The following is a 19,997-nucleotide window of genomic DNA, read 5'->3' on the forward strand; positions in this document are numbered from 1 at the left end:
CATGAGCCAGTGCTAAGACCGAGCTCAGGTGTACAGATTCTGGCCACCTGGGTAGACGAGCAACAGGGACTCAGCTGCAGAGAGAGAGGGCAGGTTGCGAAGACAGAAATGGACTACCGTGAAGATTCGAGTGTCCACTCTGCAGCTTCCCGGCTGCCTAGTTTCGTGCCAGTCCCCAAAAGATTGAACTCCTATAGCTTTCGCACATTTTAATATATGAGAATTGTGTGAGAGGTGTCATTTGAAACTGATTTGTCTTTCTCATTTCTCCTCTTTAAACAAACAAACAAACAAACAAAAAAACCACCTTAATTCTTACACTCTGGAATGATGTGTTCGAAGTTTTAAAAAATGGAATTTTTATTGGAATTGCATTAGATGATTAAACATCATGTAGGGAGGAGGCAAGAGAGTCAAAATGTTAAATCAGGCCACATTCAGAGACTGCAATATACTGATCAGCTCTGCAGCCAGGCCAGGAGGACACCTGCAGAACAAGAGGCAGATTTCTGCTGGGATTGCTGAGAACCCATTTCCCACAGGGCGAAGGAGAAACGGGAAAACAGTCTTTGAGGGGCTGCTCTGCACAAAGAAAACCGTCCATTCCCAGGGGCTAAAAACACAGAGAACCTACAGATTAAAGGCTGGGAACAGCCAGCCGGCCTTCTGCTCTACATAGTCATACCCTTTCCCGCTCCGTACTCTTCCCCTTCCTAATCAAAGGAAATGAGAACTAAAGAATGATTCATAAACTGAATTCCCCCAACACTCGCCCCGCCCCCTCATTACCTCCACCCCCAACTCGCTGCCTTTCCCTGTCTCTCGCCGTCTTGCTCACTATCCTCGGCTCCTTAGACCCTCTCACCTTCTGCCTCTGAGAGGAGACCACTCACTCTGCAGTACTATCCCTTTTTTAATAAACGTTCCTGTTGACTCTAACTTTGGCGAGTGCGTTGAATTCTTTCTACACTCTCCACCAGAGGACCCTCTCTACCTCTCCATAAGGGGCTTTAAAAAAGCCCCCCAGAGGGGTCGGGGAATTTGCATCACAACTATTTAGGAAGAGTTGGCTCCCCTTAAGAATAAAGTGTAGGGGTGAGAGCTTGCTCTGGGGTTGCATCCAGCCTGGCAGCTTTCCACCTACCGTGTCCTTGGACAAATGCCTAGATGCTCTGTTCCGTGACTTCCTCGCCTGTTGAGTGGCTGCGATGATAACAGCTCCTTCATCGTGGTTGTCGGGAGGAATAAGTGCGAGGATCTATGTAAAGCGGGACATACAGCACGAGGATTCTGTCTTTGTTACTTACTTTCGCTTAAGTAATGCTCTGCTTACATTACTCCGCGCCAGCGCAGTGGTCTGTGGACTCCGCGTGGTAAAAGCGTTTTGTTGGATCGTGTGAGCTCATCGGACTGGGGGGTCCCTGGGGGCGGTAGACCCGCAGCTGGGAGAGGGGAGGCCCAGGAGAGGGCGCCGCGACCGGGAAGGGATCCGGAAGTGGGAGAAAGGGCCCAGAGCCGCTGAAAAGAATCGAAACCGAAAGCAGGAAAGAGGGGAACCCTCCAGATGACTGGAAGAGGTGGGGAACCCGAGTAGGCCGGGTCCTAGGACCCACGCCCCACTGCAGGACCCAGGACCCGGCGCTGCGGGCACCTGGGAGGGGCGGGGGGACCGTGCACACCCTGGGGCGCACACTCAGAGGCAGCAGAGCGCACGGGAGCCTGCGGCGCGCGCACGAAGAACCCCCTGTGCCCTGTCGCCCCCGCACCGGGCCATGGATGTGTACCGCACCCCCGCAGACTCACTGGACACCCTGGTGGCCAGCAGCCTGCAGCCGCCCGTGGAGTTCATGGGGCTCGCGCGGCGCGCCCTGGGCGACCTGGGAGCTGCCCTGAGAGAGCGCAGGGGCCGCCCCGACGCTGCCGCCCTGCGGTGGCGGGTGCTCAAAGTCGCCAAGGTGAGCTCCGGGGGGAGGGGCGGCCGCAGGGCCATCCTCATGACGGCGGCGGGCCAAGGGGGACGGGGACGCGTTTTGTCAGACTTTTCATTCATTGCTTTAACACTTACTAAGCTCCAGGGCGGTGCAAAGTGCCCCGAAAATATACTATGCTCCCAGCAGCTCTCCTGTTAACTCCTACTCGACAGATGGGGAAACTGAGGCACAGAAAGCCAAAGTAACCGTGTTTACGCCTGTAAGACGTCCGGTCGGGATTCAAAGCCAGATAGGATCATTCCTACGTCTGTGTTAACGGTCATCTCTCATTCATTCATTCACTCACTCACTCACTCACTCACTCACTCACTCACTCACTCATTCACCAGACTATGAGTCCCACACTATGCCTGCCCAGAAGGGTGCAGTAATAATAACCTTCTATAATAGCCATAATGGCCCAATTTATCGAGACGTTACCAAATAACAATGAACATCGTCTCATTAGATGAATCTTTCCTCACTCTAGCCTCACATTCAGCGAGGTAGAATTTATTGTCCCTGTTTAATGGATGGGAAAACAAAGACTGGGCATGGTTAAACCACTGCCCAGGCCACTTTTTGGCCTGGTCACATTTCATCATGCTGCCACGGTGACCTCAGGATGCCCACAGACTTGGGGTGGAGACAAGCGTCAGCTCCTGTATGTTCAGGGTAAACTCAGGAGTGCTGGGGTGGATCAAGCCAGCAGTTTTCTGGGGCTGACTCTTAGCCTGGAAGGTGAGAAAGGAGGAGAGATTTGAGGCCTAGGACATGTGGGGGGCAGATTTCTGCCTTTGGGATGGACAGGAGGATTTCTGCAGGACCAGAGTGGACGGATCTCTAAATCTCTGGCATCCTTGGCTTCGTGGAAAACCTGGAACGGTTCTCATGGTCGCGTTTCGCTTTTGGCTTTCCAATCACTGGAGGATCTGAGGGGGGCAGTGGTGACAGCTATGGGCTTCATTTCCAGTCTGAGGCATGGCCGATCCCACAGCTGGGGTGAGATGCACAAGATGAAGCAGAAAGCGAAGAAGGGGTCAAAGAGGGGCCTCCCAGGGCCGACATGAAGGGGCTCCCCAGCCCTCCTTTGGGATCACCGAAAATGTCTCCAGACGTTGCCAAGTGTCCCCTGGGGGGCACAGTCGCTCACCACGGGGAATCGTCATTTTAGAGATGCCCGTGAAACTGTATGGGTGAAATGACACGTTGGCTGGAATTTCTTTCAAAATCACATAAAGAGGAAAAAAAGGGGGTGGCACAAACGGGGCAAATGGGGCAAAAGACTTCTTTAAAATCCTCTCTTCTTCTGTGGAGGTTTGGAAACCTTTCATAATACAAACTGTTTTTAAGTGAATTAATTTATGAAAGAAAAAAAAATGTGGGTTTGGACCTTGACTGCCCGAGTTCAAATCAAAGTGCTGCCTCTTCTGGCTCAGGTGTCATAAGCGAATAGCAATAGCCTCCCAGCACCCTTCCTCCCCGCCTCCCCCGCAACACACACACAGTTTCGTTTCCTCATTTGTAAAGTGAGAGCAATCATAGCACCTCCCTCCCGGGCTTGTTTGGAAGGTTAAATGAGGTGATCATGTACAAAACATCTAAGAAATGCTTAGTCTGTCATATTCCTCTGGGCTGTGCCTGCTCCCCTGACGCTGGCAGCCCTCCCTGTGAGGGACTGGCGGCTCACCACTGGGATAGGTGGCGATCCCAGTTGGGTGAGAGGGATGTCCCTAGAGGGATAATCCTGGTTTATACTGGCTTTTCTTGAAAACTCAGACCTGGCTGCCTTGGGCCCACATTCCTGCGTGTGGCCACAGTCTCCACCCTGCCCACTTGCCTCACTCAAATCGCCCGCCAGCCGGAGTGGGTACCACATCTGGAGAATGCAGGATTCTGAGTTATTTTGTTTTCTTCCTAGGGAGGCTCCTCTGGCCGGGGCACAGCTCTGCGAGGGGGCTGTGACTGTGAACTTGTCATCTTCCTCGACTGCTTCAAGAGCTATGAGGACCAGAGGACTCGCCGTACAGAGATCATCAAGGACATGCAGGCACTGCTGAAGTCCTGGTGGCAGAACCCAGTCCCCGGGCTGAGCCTCGAGTTTCCTAAGCAGGACACGCCCGGGGTCCTCCGGTTCCGACTGGCATCTACAGACCCTGAAAACTGGATGGATGTTAGCTTGGTGCCCGCCTTCGACGCTCTGGGTGAGGGCTGCCTGGCCCTTCCAGGGTGGGAGGCAGGTCATTAGGAGTAAGACAGGGCTTCCAGCTCAAGTCCTGCCACCAACTAGCTGTGGGACCTGGGTCACCCTCTCTGAGCTTCAATTTCTTGACTAAACATATTGGGTTTGGATTAGACAAAGGCCAAGAAGGCCCAGTTCCTCCTGGATCTGTGGCCCTGGCGTCAAGGTGCTTGGCCCCCCCACTCGAGTAACTGCTCAGTCCTTCCATAAATGCCCCGGGGTAGAAGGCAAAGGGACACGTGCCCAGCAGCCGGGGTCTGGGGACAAGGCCAGTATTCTGCAAGATCTTTTTATCTTGAAGGCATTAACGTGATTTTTGCGTTCTCCTTTGCAATATACTCATGCCTGATTTAATATAATAATTTGACTGTGTGTCTGCATCTGTCAGATGCGGATAATAATAATAGGACAATAGTGAGCTGTCCTAGAGTTGTTGGAAAGACTGTATGCTGAACTTCGCACCTGGCACATGATAGGGCTCTATGAGTGCTTACTATTTTTAAATCTTTTATCCTTATCATTATTTTTCTATTAGTATTGTTGTTATTATTATTTACCATGATGCTCTGGGAGCTTATCCAGGGTTATGCTGCCCTGGCAGACAGCCACACTCTCCCATGCCTGTATACTTACCCTCTGGGGAGAGGTATATTAATCAGGACACCTACTCCTCATTAAATGCTTAACTGCACCAAGCACTTGATGTGTTTTAGCTCATGAACTCCTCAAAACAAACCTACGAGGTCTGTACAGTCTTATCTTCCGTTTTACCAATAGGGACACAGGCACAGAGACGTATAGTAACTTGCCCAAAGTCACACAGCAAATAAGTGAGGTCAGGAACTTAGGAGACTATGGAGACTGTTGACTTTTCCCAAGCAAGGCCTGTGGGAAGTGGGCACATGCCATGAAGCCAGCTGGCTCTGCGTCCCAATCCTGTCTCCAGCTGTATAACCTTGGGTAGGTTTCCACAGCTATAAAGCAAGGTGAAGCGTGGGAGGGTTTTGGTGGGGATACAATGACCGGCCTCGTTTAAGCTTTCAGCACAGGGCCTGGTGTGTAGGAAGCGCTCAAAAAATATTAGTGATCACTGCTAAAGAATCAGAACTTCTTGCCTTGTATTTCTCTGGCATCGTTTCCTCTCCGCAGGGCACCGATTAATGAAAGGTGTGTCCAGTGGTATTTTAGTATGGCCTGAGGGAGCCCCAGGGAGAAAGAATTGCCAGATTATTGGGACTCCTGACTCAGCTGGAAGCATCGCTCCCGTGTAGCCTTCTGGGAATGACGCTACACTTCTTTGGGGCTGGCCCCTGGGGGCAGCCTGGCCATTTGCGAAGAAGGGCCCCTCGCTTCTGGTCTGGAGCTTTCCTCCCTGCCTCCTGCAAAGCTCCAGGCTCTCTTCCTCATCCTCCAACACCCACACTGGGGTATCCCCCCCTACCCCCAATTCTCCTCGCTCTCTCCCAGTGCCCCAACCTCCCATCCTGTGTCCTCAGCACCCTCTTTGACTCACAGGCCCTTCATATTCACAGGGCAGCTCAGGTCCAACGTCGAAGCCAAGTGCCAGGCCTACTCGACCCTCCTGGACAGCGGCTGTCAGGGGGGCGAGCACGCGGCCTGCTTCACAGAGCTGCGGAGAAACTTCGTGAACACTCGCCCACCCAAGCTGAAGAACCTGATCCTGCTGGTGAAGCACTGGTACCGCCAGGTGAGGGTCCTTGCTCCAGGCACGTGACCGTTGGAATCTGTGCCTCCGCGATCGTGAGAATGTTTTCTTGTGGTTGTCAGCCATCCATGTTTCTCTTTCTGGGGATCTCCTATCCGTATAATTTGTCCATAATTTTCTACCGGGTCAGCTGCCTTTTTCTGGTTCGTTGGAGCTCTTGATGTATTCTGGGTGCTGGTTTTTATTTAGTTCATATAAGACAAAGCTATTCTCCCAATCTGTGCTTAGGCTTTTACCTTTGCTTATAAGTCATTTGTCACAGAAAATGTTTGAATTTTAATGTAATCAGACGCGTTCATCTTTTTCTTATGTGATTTTTGCTTTGTGTGCCTTGTTTTAGAATGCTTTGCCTATACTGACTTTCAAAAAGTATTCTTCTGTCTTATTCCAAAAGGTTTTATGAGATCTTCTTCTTCATATTTAGGCCTTTGAAACTAGGTGGAATATTTTATGTGGAGTATGAGGTAATGTCGAGTTTGTACGCCTCCCACCCAGCCTCAGGAATGGCCCCCGGCACCATCCATGCTTGTTGATAGACGTGCATTGGGGCAGGGGGCCCAGCCTGGGACTGGAGAAATGGGAACGGGCCACCCAAAATCTTAAGGCGCGTGGCTTGGACCTTCTGTTGGACCACTCAGCCTACAGCAGGTCCGGCATGAGAAAGTCCTCAGTGCCGATTCTCGCTCGGCCACCGGCTTGCCGTGCGACCCTGGGCAAGTGCTGCCACGCTTTCACTCGGGGGCATAGGTGACTGTCTCAGACCTCCTGCTGGACTCTCTGCCTGTCCCTGCCTCCTGAGCACTTGAATCTCGTACCTCTCCATCCCCCACCAGAATCTGAGTCGACCACATCGCTGAATCCCCAGCAGTGAGGACAGATGAGAAACACCAGGTTGCTCCTGGAACAGGCTTGGAACACGTCATCTCATCCCAGGCTCAGCCTGCTGGGTCCCCACCCCAGAGACTGAGAGATCCAGCGAAGTTCTGCAGAAAACGAGCCCTCCCACCACCTTCACCCTCTAAGCCCCCCTGCCCTGTCCTCTGACAGGTGTGCCCACAGGAATCGAAGAAGGAGATGCCCCCAGCCTATGCTTTGGAGCTGCTGACCATCTTCGCCTGGGAGCAGGGCTGTGGGAAGGATGCCTTCATCCTGGCCCAAGGCCTCCGGACCGTCCTGGGCCTGATCCAACAGTACCAGCACCTGTGTGTTTTCTGGACCATCAACTACAGCTTCGAGGACCCCACAGTTGGGACGTTCTTGCAGCGCCAGCTTGAGAGACCCAGGTACCTCCTAGTACCCCACTGCCCGCTCTCCTGTGCCTGGCCCTGGGGAGATGATTAGCAATATAAAACAGGTCGTTTCTACTGAAGGCCAAAGCCCAAGGCTACACACGCATGTCCTAATTCAGTGGATTCAGCCCCAGATGCAAATCAGAATCACTTGCGGGCGTTTACAAGCTCTACATGTTCTGTGCATGAACGTTTTAGTGACACATAACATACCCACCCCAAATGCACATTTTGGTGACTCTCTATGACGTGAACATACCTGCGAAACCACCACCAGATCAAGATAGAATATTCCAGCACCCCAGGAGCTTCCCGTGTGCCAAGGTAGCCCCATTCTGCCTGTTCTCGTTACAGTTCTGTTTTTAAATCTTATTTCGACGGAATCATACAGCATGTACTTTTGTGTCCTCCTCCTCCTCCTCTTCATCGTTAAGTCTTCGAGATTCATCCGTATAGTTGTACAGTTACCTGCAGTTATGGATCCTTCTCTTCGATTGCCGAATAGTATCCAGTGTGTAAATTTGTATCCATTCTACTCGCGATGCACATTTGGGTCGTTCGTTATTACAGAGGGGGCTGTGCTAACTAGCCTGTGTTTCAGTGCCTATGCCTGTGTGTTGGACTTATATCCGAGAATGAAATTGCTGAGTCATAGGGTGTAACTCAGGGGTACCGGGAGCGGATCCTGGTACCTCGTGATTCTAACGACCTTTGCTCCCATTTACTCTCCACCACAGCCCACCAGATCAGGCGTTGTTGTTACCCCATTTTAGAAATGAGGAAACTGAGGCTCAGAGAAGTAAGTCACCTGCCTCAGGTCACACAGCTGGAAAGGAGCAGAGTTGGCAATGGAACCAGGTCAGCTTGACTCCAGAGCCCCTGATCTTGACCGTCTCGCTAACCAGAACTTTCTTGTCCCTCTGGATTTGCAGGCCCGTGATCCTGGACCCTGCTGACCCCACGTGGGATGTGGGGAACGGGGCCGCCTGGCGCTGGGATCTGCTGGCCCAGGAGGCAGAGTCCAGCTATGACCAGCCGTGCTTTCTTCAGGCAGCGAGGGATGCTGTGCAGCCCTGGGAGCTGCCAGTGAGTGAGGGGCTCCCAGGATCCTTGGGTGTTTTACCTAATTTCTGTGCTCAGGGCTTCCTGAGCGTCTGCCGTTCACTGGGGTGGGTGGGTGGGGACTGCGGGCGTGTGAAAGGATCTGATCGCCAAGCCGAGCCTGCATCTTCGTGTGGTTATTGTCTGCTTACCAAGCTGTGCCCACCCCCCAGGTGGGACCTTTTTATAATTTATTCCCTTTGTAAGGGCACCTTTTCCTCATCTGCACAAAGGCGCCATGTGGGCTACGTCTCACTTCCCCGATCTAAGTCTCAGTCCCCCTGACTACACAGTGGGAGGGGACTGGTGAGGGAAGCGACATAGAAACCTCTGCATGGGTAACACAGCTTCTTCAATGACTTCCAGGGCCTTCTACATGCCGGGAGCTTGGTTTCGAACCACCGTGTCCTGGGAGACTCTGTTCCGAAGACCCCCAGGGACAGCAGCAGTCTCAATGCTGTGTGCCCAAGGTCAGGGAGCAGGCAGCCCCCACGCCTGGCTCCTGACCCCTTAGTGGTGGCCAGCATCACCCCCTCTATGCCAGGGGGGGTCTCAGATCTGTCTCAGATCCCTGCCAATGAGCTGGACCGCTTCATCAAAGACCACCTGCAGCCAAATCCCCAGTTCCTGAAGCAGGCGAACAAAGCCATTGACAGCATCCTGAACTGCCTCAATAAGAACTGTGTCTACAAGGCCTCGAGAGCCAGCAAGGTGAATTGGGCAGGTGGAGACACCGATGGGACCCCATTGGGGGACCTCAGTGGGGAGGGAAAGGGTCACAGCAGTGCAGCTGAGGACAGGCAAGGGAAGAGGACATCCCTGGAGGGTAGTTTGCTGACTGGAGGTATATATTTAAGTACCAGCTTTAAAAAAAAAATTTTTTTTTTTTAAATCACTGCTACTATAATCAGATCACATCAGATCACTTCACCTCTCAGCGCAAAAATCCTCCATGGTTTCACAGAGCACAGTGCCCTCCAGGCCCATAGGATGCGGCCCTGGTCTCTCTCTGGCCTTGACTTGCTCTGTGCCAGCCTCCTGGCTGCTTCTAGAACTCTCTTTCTATAATGTCCTTCCCCTTCCGTTGGCTCGCTTCCTCTCCTCCTTTAAGTCTGTGATCCAAGTGCCCTTCTCCCGGAGGCCTGACTGCTCCGTTGACAATCGCAGCCTCCTCTGCGCCCCCAGCCCCCTTCCTGCCGTGGCCTCCACACAGCACTCGGCACTTTCTGGGGGCTAATGTTTGCTGACTGTCCCTGCCTCCCGCTGATAGAATGTAAGTTCCAGGAGAACAAGTAACTCTCATGCACTCACATACCCATATATGTGAGTGTTCCATAAATGCCTGTTGAATGAATGAGTGAATGAGTGAATGAACAAATCGATTGACTGATTGATTGATTGATCGAAACGGGCCAACAGAGCACATCTGTAGGCCCCATTTGGGCCCGGGACCTCAATTTGCAAGCCGTGGTCCAGATGTGCAATCAGTAGGTGCCGCAGATGTTTGGCTAAAATCTTTGATCACTTTCCCCCGCCCCTGCCCCTGTTATCAGTTGCCAAATATTGTCTGGCTGGGCAGGCTTCGGGATCAGAGGGCAGGTGCAGGCAGATACAGTCTGACTTTGCCAGGCTTCTAACGGTCAGAGGTCACACGGCTCGTGCGGACCCAACATCAGTGACGGAGTGGTTTCAGGGCTGCCGACGGGAGGCTGCTGGCAAGGTCACAGTCTGACTTCTGGGCCCAGAAACAGTCGCTGGTCTGAGATGTTCTTCCGTCTACAGGGAGGCTCATTCGGCCGGGGCACGCACCTCAGGGGTAGCTGTGATGTCGAACTCGCCATCTTCCTCAACTGCTTCAAGAGCTACAAAGACCAGAGGGCCCGCCGTGCAGAGACCCTTGAAGAGATGCGGGCACAGCTGGAATCCTGGTGGCAAGATCCCATCCCCGACCTGAGCCTCCAGTTTTCAAAGCATACTGTGCCCGAGGCTTTGCAGTTCCAATTAGTGTCCACGACCCTAGGAAGCCAGATGGACGTCAGCCTGCTGCCCGTCTTTGATGCCGTGGGTGAGGGATGCCCAGCCTAATAGAGACCCCAGGGGACCAGGGAGCTTGCAATATTCTTATAATCTTAACTCTCCCACTCCACTAAGCATTGAAAACTGTGGGATCCCTAAAGCCAACATCATCAGCCATTTGTAACTATTTCGTGCTCGTAAATTTATTAAAGTTTTAGTTACAAAATGTTTCAAACATACAGAAAACTAGATACCACACACCCATGTACTCCAGTGACCATTTAACGAATGTTAGCAATTCTCCATATCTGCTTGGGTTTTTTTTTTTCCCCTAAGCAATTGTGTGTTGAAATTTCCTTCCTTGTTTTGAGGCTTTACTTTATTGTTAATTTTCTAACTTTTGAGCTGCGTCTTAGCTTAGTAATTGTCAATCTTGATAAATGCAATTAAGGCAATACATGTCCATCTACAGTTACACTTCAGCTGCATAGCATATTTTATATGTATAATTTTTTTTGTTTCAAACTCAGTGTTTATTTTAACATAGTCAAACATAAATGTGAGTATCATTATCTCTTCTAAACTCTGAGTGCATAATCGACATAGAAGGCATGATAGTTCCTGTACGATGGTGATTAAATGGACAACACACATTGTGAGATTTCAATTATCATCCCAAAATGTTTATTAAATGCTGACATTGTGAATGAATGTGACATTGTTAGACCCGACACAAAACAAATTAAACAGATAATAGCAAACGAATCTACCACCCAGGCATCATTCATTATTAATCAGATAAAAACAAATTAATCTATAGCCCAGGCATCATTCATTATTCAAAATAAACAACACTAATAAGACAAAAATAATGGCACTAGTCTGACAGGCATAGCATCTTTAGAAATTACTGGCCTGATTCCATTTTACCACTAGCTTCTGTTTATGGATTTCAAAGCTATGAAATCCATAAACAATTATGCCAGTTATAACAGGTTTGGGTTAAAATTTGTATATATGAATTTTATAAATTATTTTTTTCACATATAATATTTAGTAATAATATATTTTACATGTTAGTTAAAAACAATTTTCTACCCTTACGTAGAGATTGCATATATGTATAATTTTTATTATCACTCAGGTCTAAATATTTTGTACTTTTAATTATGACATTCCGATTTGTTCTTTCATCCATAAATATTTGGAAGTGGGTTTCCAAATGAATGTTTTGGGGGTTATCAGTTTGTGTGCTTTGGGCATTTAGTTATCTTTTTCTATATTTTGCAATTTATTTTTCAATTACAGTTGACATATAATACTATACAACATTATATTAGTTTCAAGTGTACAACATTGATATATGTAATTAGACATGGATCTAAGAAGTGATCACCCCAATTAGTCTAGTGCTCATCTGACACCGTACTTAGTTATTTTAATATTAATGACTATATTCTCTATGTTAACTTTTTCTATTTTTAATTGCAATCAGAAAATATCCCTTATGGGATACCAATTCTTTGGAATTTGTTGGCACTTTCTACGTTTCCCATGGTTGAGAAGAAGTATGCTTTCCATTACTAATGTGGGCTTCTGTATACATCCTTTAGACCTAGCCTATGATCTTTGTTCATCTCTGTATTATTATTATTATTTTTTTTTTTTTTGCTGCTTTGGTCTATCAGTTTATGATGGGATATCTTAAACTCTCCTGCTCTGAATGGAGATTTGTCCGTTTCTCCTTATAATTCTGAAAAGTTTTGATTTTAATATTTTGAGGTTATATTATTAAGGAACATGTAAGTCCGTAATTATATTTCTCTTGGACTTTTCCTTTTATCATTAGGTAATAATCCTCATTATTTCTAAATTCTATTTTCCTTAAAGCCTTTTTTGTCTGATAGTAATAGAGCTGCACTGGTCTTTTTTTTTTTTTTTTAACAGAGATTTTATTTTTCAAATTTATTTTATTATTAGTTTTGAGTATGCAGCACGTTGCTTAGACATTTATATCGTTTATGAAACAGTTCCCCTGATTACGCTATCTTCCCTCTGGCTCTCCACCTAACCATTGCATTGCTGCTGACCGCTCCCCATCTCCGTGACCACCTATCGACTACTCATTTGTACTTCTTTAACCCTTCACCTCTTTCTCCCAGCTCCCCCATCCCCCTCCCCTCTGGCCATCACCAGATTGTCCTCTATGTTTGTAGGTCTGTTTTGATTTTTTTTTTTTCCTGTTCCTCAGATTCCACATATAAGTGAAGTCATACGGTATTTCTCTTTCTCTGTCTGACTTCATTCATCTTAATAACCTCTAGGTCCATCGCAAATGGTGAGATTTAATTTTTTATGGCTGAGTAATATTCCATTGTATATATGAAACCATAACTTCTTTATCCAGTCATCTGTTGATGGCATTTAGGTTGCTTCCATATCTTGGCTATTGTACATTGTACTGCCGTGAACATAGGGGTGCATAGATCTTTACGAATTATTGTTTGGGTTTTCTTTGGATAAATACTCAAAAGTGCAATTTCTGGGTCAGAAGGTAGGTCCATTTTTAATTTTTTGAGAAACCTCCAGACTGTTTTTCATTGTAGCTGTACCAATTCGCAGTCCCACCGACAGTGCATGAGGGTTCCCTTTCCTCCGCATCCTCGCCGACACTTGTTGTTCTTTGATTTATTGATGATGGCCATTCTGACAGCTGCGAGGTGATATCTCATTGTGGTTTTAATTTGCATTTCTCTTTCGATAGTGTTTTTCTAGCATACCTTTTTCCACTTTTTACTTTAAAGGATGTGTTATTAAATTGTAATTGTACCTTTTATAAGAAGCATAAAGGTAAAAAGACAAAAATTAAACAAACAAGAATAATATAATAATTTTGAGGGGTCTAATAAAATATTGGAGCTGACATACAAGACACTAACAATAAGGAAGATTATTTTCTTTTGCTTTTGTTTGGTTACAGCCTGTGCAAATTGAAATCTATGAACATAATTGGCAATATTTTTCCCCTCATCGTTGGAAGAAATTTCCATTTCTTCCTTCTAGAATCACTTCTTTCTTATAGAAATACCTCCTGTAGTACTTTTTTTTCAGAAAGGGTTTATGAGTGATAAATTTTCTCAGACTTTGTCTAAAAACCTTTCTGTTTCAGCCTCGCTCTTGGGGGAAATGTCGGACAGTTGTTTTCTTCCGTTTTGACTGTCTTCTGACCTCTGTGGTTGCTGAGAAATCAGCTGTCAGTTTATGTCGTTGTTGATGATGATGATGGCGATAATGGCGATGATGATGACGATGACGTATGTGTGGTTTTGTTTTCCTATTTGGTTACCTTTAAGACTTTCTCTCAGTCCATAGTATTCTTCCATTTCCAATATGTCCGTATATAGATTTCTTTTTTAATTATACTGTTTGGAATTTGTGATGCTTCCCGAATCTGAAAACTCAATTCTTCCTTTAGTTTTGGGGAAATGTCTCCTGATATCTCTTCGAATATTGTCTCCTGTTTCCTTCTGGAACTACTGTTAAACAGTTTCTCACTTCATCCTCTGTGTCTGTTCATCCTCTCGTATTTCCCTTTTATTTCGCAGGCCTTCCTGCTGCTCAGTTGCTCAAGTCTGTCTTCCAGTTTACTGTCTTCAACTGTGTCTGATCCGCTGCGCATCCTTAATTTTTAATAAATCCCAAGGACTTATTTTTTCACTTCTAGGAGTTCTGTGTAGCTCGTTCTCAAACCGACCTGTTATTTGCTCACGGGCTTCTACATTCTTTCATTATGACTTCAGTCCCTTCTATCTCTTTATTTTGAATATGCTTATTTTCGCCTCTCAGATTGGCCTATTTTCTCCAATTCCTGAAGTGTTCACTCTCCTACCCGTTGTGTCACCTGTCTCTCCCTCATGGTGGGTCATTTCCTCATGTGGTTTGTCATTTTTTATTGTGAGCTCATCTCTGGGGCATCTGGAGCTTTTCTTTCCTTTCCTTTTCCTGTGGAATTTCCTCCTGCTCTGGGTTGGAGAGAGATCCTCAGGGAACCAAGTTTTTATTTTGCTTCTAGCAGAGCTCCAAGAGTTCCACTAATTCCCAAGCCAGTTTTCCATCAATTGAATGGTCTGGGCTTTCCTCACTGTGAAGGTACTATAAATTCAGTCTTCACACCTTCATCTGGCAGAAGATTGAGACCTCAATTTCTCATGAGGAATTTTATTCCCCCCACATAACCCGAAACTTCCTTAATGCCTCTCTCTGTTAAAGGGTGCCCTTTGTCAGTCACCTTTCATGAAGAAGGCATCTGTTCCTGAGTGCCAGCCTGATGAAAGAGAGGGGTGGGACTCATTCCAGTTTCCTCTTTTTGCCTTGATTTTTTTCTTCTGGGAGAAAATGTTAATACTAGCAGCAGTTTATGTTTATTGAGTGCATGGTATGTTCTAAGCATTGTTCTAAACACTTCACATGTAGATGTCATTTGATTCTTATCATAGTCTTATGAGGTAGGTGTTATTATCTCCCTTTTACAGATAAGGAAACTGAGACCCAAAGACCCAAGGTCACTCAGCTGGGATTTGAACCTAGGCCTGTCTATGTCTCCAAAGTTCATTCTCTTAACCACTTTGTTACATAGCTTGTTTGGGTTCAAGATTATCCACCTTGCATAGTTATTGGGTGGATTAGTAAAAATCATTGAAGCACCCAGCATGTTGTTGGTGCTAAAAAATAATACTTCTGATCGTTATTCTATGTTATCGATTGTATATTATTGATTGCAAAGTGATATAATCCATGTTAAAATATCGAAGGCTAGTGAGTGGCTGGGCTGGGAAATGCTGCTGTCTTCATTTAGACTTGCACACTTAAGAGTGTTTCAAACATCCACAGGGCCGCTCAGCTCTGGCACCAAACCTGAGCCCCAGGTCTACTCGACCCTTTTGGTTAGCGGCTGCCAGGAGGGCGAGCATGCCGCCTGCTTCACAGAGCTGCGGAGAAACTTCGTGAACACTCGCCCACCCAAGCTGAAGAACCTGATCATGCTGGTGAAGCACTGGTACCGCCAGGTGAGGCCTCCGTTCCCACCTTGCTCCTCCCAGGAAGTCGCTGTCATGGCAACTGCCTGGCCAATCAGCTCCTCCCCTACACAGACAGCGCCCTCTCCTTCACTTTTTATTATTGGTCCATCCCAAGCGGAAGGACCACCTCCTCCATCCTTCATTTCCTGCCCAGAGGAGGAAGCCCTTGGCTGAGAGAGAATCACTTCTGAATCCAGTCCAGAGATCTTCATTTCTTGTGGCTGAGGTTCACAGTCCTTCTCTAGCCACCTGTTTCTCCCCTCCTCCCACGGCTAATGCTCTCCCTGTTCTTTCTCACTCCCGAGCCTTTGCTTACGCTGTTTCCCCATCGTCATCTCCTTTGCAAGTTGTGCTAAATCCTGAGCATCCATCAGAGCTCCCTCAGCAGACACTTCTCGCACTTACGCAGTCATTTATTCAACAAACATTTACTGAGCGCCCACCATTGCTAACTACTGTGAGAAAAGATTCTAGGCAAAGACCAAGTCTGAGCTTCTTAGTCTCAGTGTGTAACCTTAGACAAGCCACCACCTACTTTGGACCTCAGTTTTCCCACCTGTAAAACGAGAAAGGTGAGCCAGGCCATCCCCAAGATTCTATTTCTCTGGTTTTGTTTTTTATATTCCTCTCCTTCTCCAAGTGCTTAGGACCACGCTCAGCACACAGGAGGTGCTATCATCCACTGATTCTTTGATTGGCCTTGGGTGACCTAGGTTGCAGCTCAGAACAAAGGAGAGCGGTGGGGCTGTGCCTCCCTGCCCCCAGCCTACGCCCTGGAGCTCCTGACCATCTTCGCCTGGGAGCAGGGCTGTGGGAAGGAGAGTTTCAACATGGCGACAGGCCTAAGGACCGTCCTGAGCCTTGTCCAAAAGCATCAGCAGCTCTGTGTCTTCTGGACAGTCAACTATAGCTTGGAGGACCCAGGTCTCAGAACACACATGCTTGGCCAGCTTCGCAAACCCAGGTGCAAACCCACTACCTCATTTCCCAATCCGCGTCATCCTTCTCTCTCACTGTCATCCTGGAGTCACTGTACCTACCCAGGAGGGGTCCATGGTGGGGTTGAGGTGCCCCCTGAAGGGCCACTCAGCAGCTTCCAGACCAGGCAACCAAGCAGGGGCGCTGCTGTGCTTGGGCAAGATTGGGCCCTCCCGAACGTCCTGACATCCTTCTCCCTCTCCCCAGCACCCAGGCCCCCTCACGGTCTCGCCCACCCCCCGGCTCCTTCACTGCTTCCCAGCATCCCCACCTGCCTGTCCACCCGCTCTGCCCCCCAGGCCCCTGATCCTGGACCCTGCCGACCCTACCTGGAACGTGGGCCGCGGCAGCTGGAAGCTACTGGCCGAGAACGCAGCAGCCTTGGAGACTCAGGCCTGCTTGATGAGTAGAGAAGGGACGCCTGTGGAACCGTGGGACGTGATGGTAAGACGTGCGTCCCAGAGGTGACAGACACCGTGGGTGCCTTGTCCCAGATCCCCTTTCCCCACCCGTGCGCATGTCCCCAGATGCTGGGGGTGTTGGATGCTGATGGCTTACAGCCAAGGCACAGGGCGTTTCATCGTAGCCAGTGCCTGGGTGACGTGCGCACAGAGGCCCACCTTCATTTCAAGGCAGGACCAACACGATGAGGAGATTCATGCTCCAGAGCTCCCTGTGGGATTCGGGGGGATGGGGGGGTGGCGGAGCTTCCTCCGGCTGAGACTTCCCCACCCTCTTCTGCTTCCCTCGCTCCCTTTCTCCTGCAAGCACCTCCCCGGTTAATCACGTGCAAAGACTCCCCATCATGGGCTCTGCTTCTGGGGAACCCCACTTACGATGATAGCCATTTGCGGATCCCCAAAGGATATGATTTTATCACATTTACAATTTTGCAGCAGGAGCTCCTAAACAAGTGCTTAACGCTCAAGACAATCCAGTGAGGCGTGGGCCTCGTTCTTACCCCCATTTAAAGATGGGGAAACTGAGGCTGTATGCGGGCGGTAGATCCAGAACTTGAACTCTGGTCCCTTTGGTGCTGGGACCTGCCAAGCAGTTGAGGAGAAAAAGGAGCTATCGGAGACAGTGGGAGCCTCGTCCTCACAGGGTATCGGGGGGCGGGGCCTGGGCGTTATAGGGCATCTGTCTCAGCTGGCCCTGCCTGGCTTCTCTCTGCAGCCCGCTCTCCTCTATCAGACCCCCGCCGAGGACCTCGACAAGTTCATCACTGCATTCCTCCAGCCCAACAGCCAGTTCCTGGCTCAGGTGAACAAGGCCGTCGATGCCATCTGCTCATTCCTAAGGGAAAACTGCTTCCGGAATTCTCCCATCAAAGTGCTCAAGGTGGTCAAGGTGAGTCCCCAGAGAGCGTGGGAAAAGAGGGTCCTGCAGGCTGGTGATCTGTCCCAGGCTTCGGCCAAGCCTGACCGGCACAAGGCCAAGCCCAGAGGAGAAAGCAGGACATGGTCATGGCTGGATGGCCGAGGGAGGATCCAGATGTGCCCGACAAGCACCTTTTGGTGGCTCACGACGGCCAAAAGAAGCACCAACAAGAATGTGTTGGCTGATGAAAATGGGACCCCCTAGAATAGATCTGCCTTCAGGCACAGCGAGACCCAGGAGCCCATGAAGGCTCTTCAGGACTCAGCTCTTCTTCGTAGCTCTTGGCTCTGTCTTCTGTCTTGGACGGGCCCTGTCCATATCATGGGCCTCGGCATCTCTAAAAGGGGAATTCTCTCTTCTCAAAATTTGAAGACGTCTTAGAATCGAGTTTCGTTGGCCTGGCTATGTATTCCTTACTCCATCACTAAGGCTAGGGAGACGTTATGTGCTGACTGGCCAAGCCTGGGTCATGTTGCGAGTCAGCCCCACGTGGGTCTCTGGGGCTGAGTGTGGGGGAGGGGTGATTCCCTCTAAAAAATCCAGTGCTGATTCCGGAAGGTAGAAAGGGTAGTGGGGGTCTACAAAATGTCACGTTATCCGCCATACCAGCTACGACCGGATACGTAGACTAGAGTCACAGGGAGAAACAGGTTAGCTCTGGAAAGAGTGTCAGCACTGAGTCAGCCAATGACAAGTCCCAGGCCTGGGGCCTTGCTGTGTGACCCCAGGCAAATAGCTTCCCTTCTGTGATCCTTGCCTTCTTCATCCATGACGCTTGAGGACAGTAGCCTGACTCGCTAGTTCTTAACGGCGGCTTCACTTAGAATCACAGGGAGGCTTTTAAGAAACATATGCCGATGCCCAAGCTCCCTCCCAGGAAAATTAAATCACAGTCTCAGGAGGCATAGGAAGCAGGCATCAGTCGTTTTTAAAAACTCTCCTGATGCAGACAGGCTTGCGAGAACCAACTGCAGGCCAAACACAAGCAAACAAAAACAAAACAGAACAACTCTGAGCTCCCAAACGTGATGGGATGAGAAATTTTGCATTTGTTGAAGGATCTAAACTTATGTCTTGCACATTTCTTTTTCTCACAATTACGCCATGTATTAACCCCATGTTACAGATGTAAGACAGAGAGGTTGGGTGACTTGCCCAAGGTCACACAGCAGGTCTTAACTCAAGAGTCCAGAGCCCATAGGCTCCGGCAGGAGCACGTCAAGCAGTACTGCGGGGCTCAAGCCACCTGCCATGTCCTCCCCAGGGCGGCTCTTCAGCCAAAGGCACAGCTCTGCAAGGCCGCTCGGACGCCGACCTCGTGGTATTCCTCAGCTGCTTCAGCCAGTTCACGGAGCAAGGGAACATGCGGGCCGAGATCATCTCGGAGATCCGAGCGCAGCTGGAGGCGTGTCAGCGGGAGTGGCCGTTCGAAGTGAAGTTTGAGATCTCCAAGTGGGAGAATCCCCGCGTGCTGAGCTTCTCGCTGACATCCCGGACGATGCTGAAACAGAGCGTGGACTTCGACGTGCTGCCAGCCTTCGACGCCCTAGGTGAGGCACCCAGACCTCGTCCTGAGAAGGTAGGAGAGAAGCAGAAGCAGAGGACGGCCAGGAACAGTTGTACAGGTCACAGCCAACCCACACCTGTTCGCATTGTAGGCGTTATAGATAGATGTGCGTGTTGATCACTTTGTGATCTGTTCTCTTTGTGTCTGTTCAGTTCTGAGTTTGGACAGCAGAGTTTGCCAAAGGACAAAATCCCCCGTATCTTCATGTGTTTGGTGCCTGCGTTTTGCAGAACGAGTAGCGAGGGAGGGATTGATCCAGAAATTTATCTGAACCCTTTCGGTTCCTCCGTTCAGAAAGTGAGAGTTTGGGTACCAAGGAATGTCTTTAAGGGCACTGGGACCAGAGTGATGTCAGCTCTCAGCACATACAGGTCTGTCACCTGCAGGAGGGTCTCCCTTTGTTAGAGAGATGATGAGCAGGTGTCACCTGAGCTCCCGGCTGAGACTTTCTCCATGACAGATAAACATGGAGGTTGAAAGGAGGCAGAAAAGGGAGGAAGAGGCTCATCAGGGATCTGACACCAGGTCAGGCCATGTTTACATTCTCCCTAAAAACACCCCGTGTCCTCCCAAGGGGGTCTCAGACCATCGGTAGGGAAATACCCAAGTAGGAGATCTCAGAAGTCCTTTAGTTGGCCCCACCGCGGCTC

General features: G+C 49.1%; 1 protein-coding gene and 1 long non-coding RNA gene across 5 annotated transcripts; one reads left to right on the plus strand and one right to left on the minus strand.

Annotated features, from left to right (window-relative positions):
- Positions 1 to 183: 183 nt before the first annotated feature.
- On the minus strand, positions 184 to 1,885 carry LOC120606734 (uncharacterized). Of its 2 annotated transcripts, XR_005653956.1 has the most exons (3): positions 1,804 to 1,885; positions 1,145 to 1,518; positions 184 to 613 (listed from the first exon to the last, which is right to left on the minus strand). It is a non-coding gene; the product is annotated as an uncharacterized LOC120606734 (long non-coding RNA). The 2 variants fall into 2 exon arrangements; XR_005653955.1 differs by having other exon boundaries at positions 184 to 1,518.
- On the plus strand, positions 1,180 to 19,959 carry OAS3 (2'-5'-oligoadenylate synthetase 3). 3 transcript variants are annotated; one of them, XM_039868184.1, is made up of 13 exons: positions 1,507 to 1,955; positions 3,892 to 4,174; positions 5,745 to 5,920; positions 6,986 to 7,221; positions 8,160 to 8,313; positions 8,695 to 9,039; positions 10,111 to 10,393; positions 15,235 to 15,410; positions 16,136 to 16,386; positions 16,700 to 16,844; positions 17,577 to 17,750; positions 19,045 to 19,330; positions 19,808 to 19,839. In XM_039868184.1, the coding sequence occupies exons 1-13, from the start codon at positions 1,773 to 1,775 to the stop codon at positions 19,822 to 19,824; spliced, it is 2,709 nt and encodes a 902-aa protein (XP_039724118.1). In that variant the 5' UTR covers positions 1,507 to 1,772; the 3' UTR covers positions 19,825 to 19,839. The 3 variants fall into 3 exon arrangements, with proteins under 3 accessions (XP_039724117.1, XP_039724118.1, XP_039724116.1); XM_039868183.1 differs by lacking the exon at positions 1,507 to 1,955 and adding an exon at positions 1,180 to 1,355 and having other exon boundaries at positions 19,045 to 19,959; XM_039868182.1 differs by having other exon boundaries at positions 19,045 to 19,958.
- The last annotated feature ends 38 nt before the right edge of the window (positions 19,960 to 19,997 follow it).

Source organism: Pteropus medius, unplaced genomic scaffold, assembly GCF_902729225.1.
Source record: "Pteropus medius unplaced genomic scaffold, Ma_sr-lr_union100, whole genome shotgun sequence".
Classification (NCBI taxonomy): Eukaryota; Metazoa; Chordata; class Mammalia; order Chiroptera; family Pteropodidae; genus Pteropus; species Pteropus medius.

What these genes read in the sequence shown, in the direction of transcription:
- OAS3 (XM_039868182.1), top strand. Translation starts at nt 1,773, where the DNA reads ATGGATGTGTACCGCACCCCCGCAGACTCACTGGACACCCTGGTGGCC. An exon ending in GGGTGCTCAAAGTCGCCAAG is followed by an intron (nt 1,956 to 3,891) that starts GTGAGCTCCGGG and finishes TTTTCTTCCTAG; the next exon opens with GGAGGCTCCTCTGGCCGGGG. An exon ending in TGAAGCACTGGTACCGCCAG is followed by an intron (nt 5,921 to 6,985) that starts GTGAGGGTCCTT and finishes GTCCTCTGACAG; the next exon opens with GTGTGCCCACAGGAATCGAA.